The sequence below is a fragment of the Symphalangus syndactylus genome, chromosome 1 (assembly GCF_028878055.3).
Source record: "Symphalangus syndactylus isolate Jambi chromosome 1, NHGRI_mSymSyn1-v2.1_pri, whole genome shotgun sequence".
NCBI lineage: Eukaryota > Metazoa > Chordata > Mammalia > Primates > Hylobatidae > Symphalangus > Symphalangus syndactylus.
Genome location: NC_072423.2, coordinates 63,238,839 through 63,251,622, shown reverse-complemented (window position 1 = coordinate 63,251,622; position 12,784 = coordinate 63,238,839). Strand labels below are relative to the sequence as shown.

The window sequence follows — 12,784 nt, the reverse complement described above, 5'->3', positions numbered from 1 at the left end:
TACAAATTGGACTCGATCCTAGAGACCTTCCAAGTAAGGGATCTCTTGTATGGCATTTTTGCTAGGGCCTCACCTACTATGTGGTTAAACTAGTCCAATGAAAGGAGCTTATCTCAAAATCTAGCCTATTCTGTCATAATGTCTTTTAAGTTATTAGAGATTTCTTCTCTGAATAGAGTCTCTAATCTGTCTCCCTGAAAATTGAGTCATCTATTAACCAAATAGTTGAGCAGGTACTAGGGATACAGCAATGAATGGTACAAGGAAGGTCTCTGGTCTAATGGAATGTGCTTCCCCCATCAACCCCTCTCCATGACAATAATAAACAAAAAATATCAGATATGTGCTATGCAGATAGTTAAAATAGGATGATGTCATAGTGACAGGCTGACTAGCTTTATTAGTAGGACAGGGAACGCTTCTCCAATGAAGTGACATGTGAGTGACACATCTAGGATACATCAAAGATCAGGTGGATGGGCATTCTGGACTAGAGAACAGCTAGTGCTAATGCCTTAGGACAGGTACAAAGTTAGTATCTTTGAGGGAAGCGTAAGAAACCCAGTCTCCCTGGAGCATAGGATGTGAATGGGAGAGAGGGGGCTGGAGGAATAAGCAGGGGCTGGACCAGGTAGTATTTTGTAGGCCAGGGTAAGGAGTTTGCTCTTTGACTGCTCTGGAACCAAAGCTATGAGTTGATTCTTATTTTAAAAAGATTGCTGTGTGGAAAATGAGTTATAGGAGGAGAAGAGAAGAAGCAGTAAGATCAGTTAAAACGTTGTAGTAGTTGAAGTGAGAAATGGTGAAGGGTTGGACTAGGGAGGGCGGTAGTGGAAGTGAAGAGTAGGAGAGCGTTGGTGTGTGTTTTGAAGGCAGAGAGGACAGCACACGCTGTTGGATTGGAAGTGGGTGTAGGAGGATAGATTCTGGGCTAGAGCAGCTGATGGTGGTGCTGTTTGACGAGGTGAGAGCCTGGGGAAGGGTAGGGTGAGGACTCAGCATGAGTTTTGTTTTGGGCATATTAAATTTGAGATGCCTGTTAGACTTCTAAGTGATGTCACGTAGGTGTTGGATAAATGGGCCTGAAGTTCTAGGGAAAGTCAGGACTGAGATAGAAATGTGGGAGTTATCGGCCAGGCACAGTGGCTCACGCCTGTAATCCCAGCACTTTCGGAGGCCGAGATGGGTGGATCACCTGAGGTCAGGAGTTCGAGACCAGCCTGGCCAACATGGCGAAACCCCGTCTCTACTAAAAATACAAAAATTAGCCGGGCGTGGTGGCACGTGCCTGTAATCCCAGCTACTCAGGCGGCTGAGGCAGGAGAATAGCTTGAACCCGGGAGGTGGAGGTTGCAGTGAGCCAGGATCACACCACTGTACTCTAGCCTGGGTGACAAAGTGAGACTCTGTCTCAAACAAAAAAAAAAAAAAAAAAAGAAAGAAATGTGGGAGTTGTCTATATAGAGATGATATTTAGAGCCATGGGGCTAAGTGAAATTGCCCAGGAAGAGAAGGGAGGTTTCTTAGAACCAGGTGAAGGACTTTAACCTTTTGAGACTAAATGGAAGAGGAGTCAGCTGGGAGAATATGGTACAGCAGGAGGTTTGATTCACATTCTGTCCTTTGGAAATATAGTTCGTTTCTTTCCCAGATTAACATCCTATCAGATGTTTAAAGGTAAATATTAATACTGTTTCTCATTCCATCCACCTTTTCATTCCCACTGCCACCATCATGACTGAAGTTCACTATTGGGGGACTATTGCAGTAGCATCCTGAGTCGACCCCACACCTCTAGCCTGTCCCTGTGCCCTTCCATGCTGACAGTATCGTTCACTCGATCTTCATGAAGCACGCATTTGAGAGTGCCATACACAGAAACCCTCGCGATTCCCCATCACCTCTAGGAATTTGTCCAGGCTCTTCACAGATGTGCCTCTGTCCTGTCCTTTAGCTCCAATTTTTTTTCATTCTCTCTCTCCAGCCAAGTCTTAACTATAGTGTTTGTTGTTCCTCAGACATGTCCTGTGGTTTCCTGCCTCTGCTTTTGTTCATGCTGTTCAAATCCTACCCATTGTCCTGTTTCTTTTTCAGATGGCACTTGTGCCGTGAAGTCTTGCCTGACCTTTCCAATGAAAAGGGACCTTTCCTATTCGTGTACTTCTTTTGTTCTCTGTTGCCACTTCTTGCAGACTTGTGGGGCAGGAACCATTTGATTCACCTTTATATGTCTGCTAGGAGTGAAAGAGTTATGTTTTAAAAAGCTGTTTTATTTGTTGCTTTTATTGAATTTTGCTCCTGAACCATATTGGGAAGACCGTAGCCTATTTTCAAGTGCATATGTCTTCATTGTATCTCAAGCTTGATTCCGTAGTCATTAAGTGAAGAACATTATGTGATAGATGGTTGAAAATTGGTTGACAATTTATTTGAAAGTATATTTTATTTAAACAATCAAACCAAAACCTAAGGCTTTATTAAGATCCAAAACCTAAACGCTTAAAAAAACAAGACTTGACACTGAGAGAAGGTAGATCTAATTTAATGTTACAGAATCTTTATTTTGAAATTGTTGTACTAGTGAGCTGGCAACTTGTACTGACTTGATTTTTTTTCTTCCACTTAGCATGGAAGATGAAAAGGAAGATAGTAAAGTTATACCTACAGAATGTGCCATCAAGGTATTTAAAACAACCCTTAATGAGTTTAAGAATCGTGACAAATATATTAAAGATGATTTCAGGTTTAAAGATCGCTTCAGTAAACTAAATCCACGTAAGATCATCCGCATGTGGGCAGAAAAAGAAATGCACAATCTCACAAGGTAAAGAAAATATTGTGCTAGACGTAATCTTGGGTAAATACCTTTTTCGTTAGGATAAAAAAATCCATGCTTTCTTTTAAATTCATTTATAGAAATAATGAAAGGCCAGGTGTATGACCTCGATTCATACTTTTAGGATGAAAAAGCCATTTTCTTTTTTCTTTCCTCTATGAAGCTTGAGGGAAATCTGGGCATTTTCTGCCTTAGACACTTTATCATATATCTAAATGCCATTTTTAAATTGCTTTTATCAAGAAGTAAAACTTTCAGCATCCAATTAGGCTTAGCATTAAAAAAAAGGTTTCTTTTTTGTTTCAGAAAATGTTTGTTACTTTTGTTAATTTTGTGGGAGTAAGTTCTTACCAATCAAATTACATTTTGTTTTAATTTTTGTACTTGTATCTGAATTTTCTAAGCAATTCATTTTCTATCAAAGAATTTGTTTTATCAACCAAGAAATTCAGTAGTAGTCCTTCTCATTAAAAACCTTTCTATTATCTTAATTTATTAAAAGCTTAATTTTAGTTTGTTATTTTCTAAAGATATTTGCTTTCAAAAGTAACTATTCATATATATCAGTTACAAAATTCTTCTACTGAGAGTTCCCCACCAAAATAAGCCAGGCATGGTGTGCACGTGTACTCCCAGCTACTTGGGAGGCTGAGATGGGAGGACTGCTTGAACCTAGGAGTTCAAAACCAGCCTGGAAACATTAGACTCCCGAGACCTTGTCTCAAAAAAAAAAAAAATGTTTTTTCAATTAATTAATTAATTCCAGGTAGAATCATTTTCTAGAAGGTCTTGCTGTCCTCCAGTCTCTTTTCTGTACTCCTGAAATTCCTGCCTTTCTTAAAATTCTTCAACAGTTTTCCATAGTGGAGCTTGCCTGTCTCTGTAGCCTTAGCCCACATTGCCCTTCCTCCTACTCACAGATCCAGCTATGTTGATTGATATACATTCCCCAAATGGACTGCTCTTGAACACCTCCCTGCATTCCCTTGCACTGTCTTCATGTGGCTAATTCCTGTTCCCTACCTCTTCTTCTAATAAGCCATCCTTGGTGCTGTGTGCTCCTGTAGCTCCTACCCATACCTCTGCCAGTGCGTAACTGTAATTGTCTCTTTACTTGTCTGTCATTTCCATCAGTCCCTGAGTTCTCTACGGGCAGAGGCTGTGTTTTACTGTCTTTGTATTCCCACATCACCAGGGTAGAACATAGTGCCAGCTCATTGCAGGCCCTGATTAAATATTTATTGAATAAATGACATATTTTATCTCCTTCTGATCTGTATATTCTGAATCATTTCTTTCTGTATAGAATGCAGAGAGCTGGAATTCCTTGTCCAACAGTTGTACTACTGAAGAAACACATTTTAGTTATGTCTTTTATTGGCCATGATCAAGTTCCAGCCCTTAAATTAAAAGAAGTAAAGCTCAATAGTGAAGAAATGAAAGAAGCCTACTATCAAACTCTTCATGTAAGTTGTGCTTTTAAAAGCATTCACACACTACCTTTAAAAAATATTTCCTCTAAACTTTAAAAAAATTTCCTTAAAAAAGCCAGGCATGGTGACTCACACTTGTAATCTAGAACTTTGGGAGGCTGAGGCAGTAGGATCACTTGAGCCCAGGAGTTTGAGACCAGCCTGGGCAACATGGTGAAACCCTGTCTCTACTAAAAATACAAAAAAAATTAGCTGGGCGTGTGCCTATAATCCCAGCTACTCGGGATGCTGAGGCACGGGAATTGCTTGAACCAGGGAGGTGGAGGTTGCAGTGAACCGAGATTGCACCACTGCACTCCAGCCTGGGTGACAGAGTAAGACTCTGTCTCAAAAAAAAAAAAAAAAAAATTAAAAATTAGCTGGGCATGGTGGCACACACCTGTAGTCCCAGCTACTCGGGAGTCTAAGGTGGGAGGATCACTTGCACCCAGGAATTTAAGGCAGCAGTGAGCTATGATTGTGCCACTGCACTCCAGGCTGGGCAAGAAATAGAGCAAGACCCTATCTCTTAAAAAACAAACAAAAAACCCCAAGTTTCTTAAATAGTGCTATTTCAAGGTGCTGTAACAAAGACAAGTTGAAGTTTGTGAAAGAATGTTAACACTGAAGAGTTGTTTTTCTATCAATATATGTGTGTCTTAAATAGTTTTAGAAAACTTACAGACTTAACCAGGGAAGTCGTCATTGCTAGGATTAGTGACATAGTGCATGAAGCTATTTTTCACCAAACTTCATTAAATAAAATTTGCTGTTAGTACATTTAGCAAAGTGCCTCATTAGTTTGTGTGCTTTCATGAATGTTACAGTTTTTTGGGACTTTTTTTTTTTTTTTTTTTTTTTTTTTTCAAATAAGAGACAGGGTCTCACTATGTTGCTCAGGCTGGTCTCAAACTCCTGGGCTCAAGTGATCCTCTTGCCTCAGCGTCCCAAAGTGCTGGGATTACTGGTGTGAGCCACCACACCCAGCCATTGAATGTTACAGCTTTAACAGTGAAGGAAAGGAAGCAGGTCTGGTCTCATCATAAGAGAGTGATGATGAAAATTGAAAACAGTAGGGAGTACAGGTGTTAAGTTGGAAGGCACATGTCGGGAATCTCAAGGAAACTACATGCTTTGAAATAGCAACTGAATTCAATCTGAGGGCCTTCTAGGCTGAGAAAATGCTTCTAATACTGCCATTATCCCTCTGTGTTTTAATTGAACACTGGAGGAACTTAATGTGCTACTTTATGCAATCTCCACTTGAAGCTGTCATGTAATGCAGCCATTGATCTAGATATGGAAATTTTAATCCAAATTAATTTTTAAAGATATAGCTAGAAAGGTGACCCACCTTTCTCTGCCTCCAAAGGTAAACATTGAAAGGAAAATCAAGTATGTTTTTCTGGCCTCTTTGGGAGGTGGAGTGGCTGGGGAAGAGATTAAATAGTGATGAAACTTTTCTATTTAATTCTATTAAGGCTGTCAAACAAATGCATTAATGTTGATTTCTACTATAAGACTTTGCGGGGGCTGGGCACAGTGGCTCATGCCTGTAATCCCAGCACTCTGGGAGGCCGAGGTGGGCGGATCACGAGGTCAGGAGATTGAGACCGTCCTGGCTAACATGGTGAAACCCCATCTCTACTAAAAAAAAAAAAAATACAAAAAATTAGCCAGGAGTGGTGGTGGGCGCCTATGGTCCTAGCTACTTGGGAGGCTGAGGCAGGAGAATGGTGTGAACCCAGGAGGCGGAGCTTGCAGTGAGCCAAGATCACACCACTGCACTCCAGCCTGGGCGACAGAGTGAGACTGTCTCCAAAAAAAAAAAAGACTTTCAGGGTTGTCATCATCAATAATACCACTTAATTTATTAGTTTCCTAATGTGTGCCTTCACAGTTGATGCGGCAGTTATATCATGAATGTACGCTTGTCCATGCTGACCTCAGTGAGTATAACATGCTGTGGCATGCTGGAAAGGTGAGGAGAACATTTTGTTAACATTCAGATTTAATTACTTTAAGTAAAATTTAAAATGTAAGTACATCAGTTTGTGTTCTGTATTGAAATAGGTCTGGTTGATCGATGTCAGTCAGTCAGTAGAACCTACCCACCCTCATGGCCTGGAGTTCCTGTTCCGGGACTGCAGGAATGTCTCGCAGGTAGATGTGTAAACCAATATGCCTTTTTTTGTTGGATGTAACAGCTGCAGGTATTTTTCTCACTCCTAAGATAAGTAAGAGGACCATATTCTTAGAAATTGAAGGAAGGGATATGGGCTGCTTTCAGGACAAGGATATAAAGATCAATTTGTCATATTTCATTTTGCAAGAATTTGATTCCATGTCTCACAGTTGGGTAAAATGTTCAAGGGGTGCCAGGCACGGTGGCTCATGCCTGTAATCCCAGCACTTTGGGAGGCCGAGGTAGGTGGATCACTTGATGTCAGAGATTCAAGACCAGCTTGGCCAACATGGTGAAACCCCATGTCTACTAAAAATGCAAAATTAGCCAGGCGTGGTGGCAGGCGCCTGTAATCCCAGCTACTTGGGAGGCTGAGGCAGGAGACTCACTTGAACCTGGGAGGCAGAGGTTGCAGTGAGCCAAGAACGTGCCACTGCACTCCACCCAGCCTGGGCAACAGAGCGAGGCTCCGTCTCAAAAAAAAAAAAAAAAAAATGCTGGGTGCGGTGGCTCATGCCTGTAATCCCAGCACTTTGGGAGGCCAAGGTAGGTGGATCATCTGAGGTCAGGAGTTCAAGACCAGCCCGGCCAACATGGTGAAATGCTGTCTCTATGAAAAATACAAAAAAATTAGCTGGGTGCGGTAGCGTGTGCCTGTAATCCCAGCTACTTGGGAGGCTGAGGCAGGAGAATCACTTGAGCCTGGGAATCGGAGGTTGTAGTGAGCCGAGATTGCGCCATTGCACTCCAGCCTGGTTGACAGAGCAAGACTCCTTCTCCAAAAAAAAAATGTTAAAGGGAATAAGTGAGTGTTTTGGCTCCTTGTATATAAGCAGTCGAGCAGACATTTAATGTGTGCATAGTGCTTAAACAGAAGCTGGTATATGGTGTGCCTGTATGCTTGCTGCCATTATTACCATTGAAAGAGGGACAGTCTCCATTGTGGGACAGTGTCTGATCACTGTCACTGTGAAGCAGGGTAAGAAGATTAGGTGGCTGGGCATGGTGGTTCATGCCTATAATCTCAACAGTTTGGGAAGCCAGGGAGGGAGGATTGCTTGAGCCCAGGAGTTTGAGACCAGCCTGGGCAACATAGTGAGACACTTATCTCTACAAAAAAATTAAAAGTAGCTGGGTGTGGTGGAACATGTCTGTAGTCCTAGCTGCTTTAACTGGGAGGCTGTTTTACTAGGGAGGCTGAGGCACGAGGATTGTTTGAGTCCAGAAGTTCAAGATTATAGCGAGCTATGATTGTGCCACTGCACTCCAGCCTGGATGACAGTGCTAGGCCCTGTCTCTTAAAAAAAACAAAACATATATATATATATAAGGTAAAATTTAGTAAGCACAGGGTTGGGTCACACTTGTTTGGTATTTCTAAGGGAAATGAATTGTTGGCAGTAGATTGAGATAGGAATGATCTTTCTAAAGGATAGAGTGACTTCATATTGGAAATAACCTCTGAGCCTGCTTGAAATTTTTAATTTCTGGGGTTTAGTGAAAGTATTTCCTTTACATATCCAAAGCAATGCCAAGTGGTTTTTATATATAGCACTCATTTTTATAGCTATAGAAGGTGCAGTGGTATGAGCTAAATCCAGAAGGCAGAATGGATGTGTGAGAGGATGAAAAGCAGCTAGAACCTGAGCATAGTCCAGCTTGGAAGTAGGAAAATCGATGGTTGAGAAATGAGAGAAGGAATGTAGTGGCTCAAGAGATCCTCCCTCCTTGGCCTCCCAAAGTGTTGGGATAACAGGGATAACAGGAGTGAGCCGCCATGCCTGGCTGAGCCAGTAATTTTTACTCTCTTAAAAACTAGGTTATTCCTACCTAATGATTCTGCCTTTGAGTTGAAATTACTGTGTGTGTGTGTGCACACGTGCATGCGTCCAAGTCTTTTTATAAATGTGCTGCTCCCTGTTTTTAGTTTATAAGAGAACATTGCTAATACTTCTTACTGACTTTCTTGTATTTCCTTACTAGTTTTTCCAGAAAGGAGGAGTCAAGGAAGCCCTTAGTGAACGAGAACTCTTCAATGCTGTTTCAGGCTTAAACATCTCAGCAGATAATGAAGCTGATTTTTTAGCTGAGGTATGTGATAAACTGCTGTTTTTTACCTTGCTGGTCATGCAGAACTGCATAGAGGAGATAACTGAAACCCAGAGCTAGTTTTATCCTCCCTTTCCCAAAAAACAAAATTAATTTGAGATTTTTCCTTTCTTAAGATGTTTTTGGTTTTTTCTTTTCTTTTTTTTTTTTTTTTTTGAGATGGAGTCTTGGTTTGTCACTCAGGCTGGAATGCAGTGGCATGATCTTGGCTCACTGCAACCTCTGCCTCTTGGGTTCAAGCGATTCTCCTGCCTCAGGGTCCCGAGTAGCTGGGATTACAGGTGTGTGCCACCATGCTTGGCTAATTTTTGTATTTTTGGTAGAGACAGGGTTTCGCCATGTTAGCCAGGCCGGTCTTGAACTCCTGGCCTCAAGGGATCTACCCACCTTGGCCTCCCAAAGTGCTGAGATTACAGGCATGAGCCACTGTGCCCGGCCTGTTTTATTCTATACTTAAAATTCAGAATACACACACAGCAAAACATTTCTTCACGGAGGGTACCATTTGGTTAAGATGGGCAAACTGTACATTTCCAGTAGACTCCTATTTTCCCTATTTAATGAATGAGGAAGTTGATGAACACTCTGAGTGATAGAAAAAGCAGTAACATGTGGTCCCTGCCCTTTACTAAACATAGAAAGTTAGAAGTGCCCATCTTTGGAAATACCCAGTTATTATAATATCAGATCTAGAGAACCATGAAAAAGCTTCCTCTAGAGAAAGTCTCTTAAAATTGAACAAATCTAAAAGGTGAAATAGCAGTTAATTCTTCCCAACATTATACCAAAGCGGAGAGTGATTACTGAGTCTGTTCCAGAAATTCCCAGGATGACTTGAGTTTGGGTAAGCTGTGCCTAGCCTAAGGCTAGAGAGAAATAACAGAAAGATGGTAAATTCAGCTTCCAGCACAATACAGTTGCTCAGTGAGTAAGTGATACTGTTGTTTGATGAATGCTGAATTTTCTTTTTCCTGTTTCTGGAATGTTTTATAGAATACATTTCAAAACATAGATGATTCCAATTGCTAGCTGGATAAAGATAGTAAATACTGACCCTTGTAATCAAGTTAAAAAAAATACATGTATGCATGACTATGTGTGTATACTTGGATGCATGCACGTGTGTGCGTGCACACACACACACACACACACACACAGTAATTTCAACTCAAAGGCAGAATCATTAGGAATAACCTAGTTTTTAAGAGAGTGAAAATTACTGGCTTAGTCAGGCATGGCGGCTCACTCCTGTTATCCCTGTTATCCCAACACTTTGGGAGGTCAAGGAGGGAGGATCTCTTGAGCCCAGGAGTTTGAGACCAGCCTGAGCAACATAAACTCCATTAAAAAATAAAAAATAAAAAAATTGGCTGGACACAGTGGCTCACGCCTGTAATCCTAGCACTCTGAGAGGCCAAGGCGAGTGGAACACCTGAGGTCAGGAGTTCGAGACCAGCCTGGGCAACACAGTGAAACCCGTCTTTACTAAAAATACAAAAATTAGCTGGCATGGTGGCACATGTGTCCCAGCTACTAGGGAGGCTGAGGCAGGAGAATTGCTTGAACCCAGGAGGCAGAGGTTGCAGTGAGCCGAGATTGCACCACTGCACTCCAGCCTGGACAGCAGAGTGAGACTCCATCTCAAAAAAAGAAAAAAATTACTAGCACAATCTAAAATATGGTTTCTGTGAAAAGTAGGATTTTGACAAATGGATTCAATGTATTATTTTTGTAGATAGAAGCTTTGGAGAAAATGAATGAAGATCACGTTCAGAAGAATGGAAGGAAAGCTGCTTCATTTTTGAAAGATGATGGAGACCCACCACTACTATATGATGAATAGCACTAATACCCACTGCTTCAGTGTTAACACAGCAGTGATTGTCAGCTGCCAGTAGCAAATGAAGTTATGGGTGACCTGAAATACCAAAACATGAGGAGTGGGCAATGGTGCTTCTGTGCTTTCCCCCTTGTAACCCATGTGCCAGATGTGTGGAATTTTTAGCTCGGCATTGAGAGAATAAAATGTCACTACCTCTCATCTTATGAATAGGATAATATAATTCTTTAACAGCTATAGGTTATCTGGCTGAAGTAGACCTAATTTTATGTGACTTGTGGTGTAAAATATCTTGATGGTAATTTTTAAAACTTAGGTAACATTTCCAAATATGGGAGGAAAGGACAGATGTGTTTACAAGGGAAGATTTTACAACATACTTGCTTTATTCACCTCCCTGTTTTGTGTTGCGTCTTTCCTTGAGTATTTTATTGGCCCAGAGTTAGCCTTTCTCAATTATGTTTCCAGACTGTGGCCGTGATTCTAAAGGAAAATGTGTGTACTCTTTAGTGGGTAGAACAAATGGAAATTTGGTTTCAGAATGGCTGACAGAAATCGACATAAGTCATGTAATTTTTGTTGATATATCATGAAAATGAACAGAATTCTTTTTCCATACTTATATCTAAGAAAAGGCATCATAGGTTTCTGAAAGAGATAACTATATAACAGCTTTTTAACTATCCAGTCAACTTTCAGCTTTTCTACATTTAGGTAAAATGGTTAGGATATAACTCATGGTGTGGCTAATCTACATTTATCAATAAAATGTAAATTATCTGAAAGGACAGAATATAAGATTTAACCATGTTTGACATATTTTAATTTAGTTAATGAAGCAAAATTCAGTTTATATTTCACTAAAACTGTGTACTTGATTGATTTTCAGGGAAATATCACAAATTAGAAATATTAAATCTAAGGATGAAAGGTATATATAAAACAATTTGGGGGCCAGGCACAATGGCTCAAACCTGTAATCCTAGCACTTTGGGAGGCCAAGGCGGGTGGATCACTTGAGGTCAGGAGTTCAAGACCAGCCTGGGCAACATGGCAAAACCCTGTCTTTACTAAAAATACAAAAATTAGCCGGGTGTGGTGGCACGTCTCTGTAATCTCAGCTTCTCAGGAGGCTGAGACAGGAGAATCACTTGAACCCGGGAGGCGGAGCTTGCAGTGCGCTGAGATCATGCTACTGCGCTCCAGCCTGGGTGACAGAGGGAAACTCCGTCTCCAGGAAAAAAAACAACAAACCCAATTGGGATACCAAATTAATCATCTAATTTGAGCTATCTGGCCTTACTCTTAGTAGTTTTTAGTACGTGCTGGACACCACTTTGAAAAAGCAATCACTGTGCTAGAAAAGTATATTGGCTTTGTTAGGATTGAAGTTCATTAACTTCAATGTAATCATGCCTCCTATTACTGAAGTCAGATTGGAACCACTAAAGATCCAAACCTTCTGTCTGGTAATAGAAAGTAAAAATCTAGACATCATTTACATTTGAGAAAGCTGTTTTTAACATTATTTTAAAATGCCAAATATGTTCTTTCTAGAAAAATATTTATTTTTGTTTTTGTTGATAGCTTTTAATTGCATTTCAGAGAGGTGTGATTTTGGGTAGATGCTGATTACATTTTTGAAAGGTTTACTATTCCAAAATAAAGATTTAGAGGACTGGTGATACTGGCTTTACAGAAATTTCAGAGAACTAATTTTTAAAACCTTTAGCATTTAAAACTTTCTTTGTTTTGTTTCCTGACATACTCTGACAGAGCAGCAAACCACTGCTGTGTGGCATTCTTGGAGTGTGCTGTGAATGTGCTTTTTAAGAAATTAAAAAGAGATCATTTTAAAATTGGTTCTTCGTGTGGTGTCTTCCTGTTCCTTATATTAACTTATGTCCTGGTACCAAGTTGCCGTTTCTGTATAAAGTTAAGCAATACTATTTTAAGTAGATTATTCCCCATCAACTTCTCATTGTTAGATTTCAATCTCAAATGGCCTACTTCACATTACAAATAGGTTTTCACGCCCCGCCCCCGCCACCTTGTAGATTAGAGAGTAGATTTTTTCCCATAGTAGAAAAAGAAAGTGAAAAATATTGGTTTGCTAAGTAAATAAAAAGTCAAATACCAGCTGGGCGTGCTGGCTCACACCTGTAATCCCAATACTTTGGGATGCTGAGGCAGTATGATCACTTGAGCCTAGGAGTTTGAGATCTGCCTGAGCAGCATAGCAGACCTCATCTCTACAAAACATTAGGTGGGTGTGGCGGCATGCATCTCTGGTCCCAGCTACTTGGGAGGCTGAGGCAGGAGGATTCTTTGAGCTCAGGAGA

The 12,784-nt window shown here is 40.7% G+C and overlaps 1 protein-coding gene across 5 annotated transcripts in view; it reads left to right on the top strand.

Moving 5' to 3' along the window:
* The window catches only part of RIOK3 (RIO kinase 3), a 29,731-nt gene extending 17,427 nt beyond the window's left edge, over positions 1 to 12,304 (top strand). For 2 of the 5 annotated variants that reach the window (XM_055236254.2, XM_055236264.2), the window contains exons 8-13: positions 2,627 to 2,824; positions 4,143 to 4,302; positions 6,209 to 6,289; positions 6,382 to 6,471; positions 8,477 to 8,584; positions 10,338 to 12,304. In XM_055236254.2, the coding sequence (XP_055092229.2) occupies positions 2,627 to 2,824; positions 4,143 to 4,302; positions 6,209 to 6,289; positions 6,382 to 6,471; positions 8,477 to 8,584; positions 10,338 to 10,445 (745 nt within the window). In that variant the 3' untranslated portion in view covers positions 10,446 to 12,304. The remainder of the gene's footprint in view (positions 1 to 2,626; positions 2,825 to 4,142; positions 4,303 to 6,208; positions 6,290 to 6,381; positions 6,472 to 8,476; positions 8,585 to 10,337) is intronic. The other 3 variants (XM_063615942.1, XM_063616035.1, XM_055236274.2) reach the window with 3 other exon arrangements.
* Positions 12,305 to 12,784: the final 480 nt, after the last annotated feature.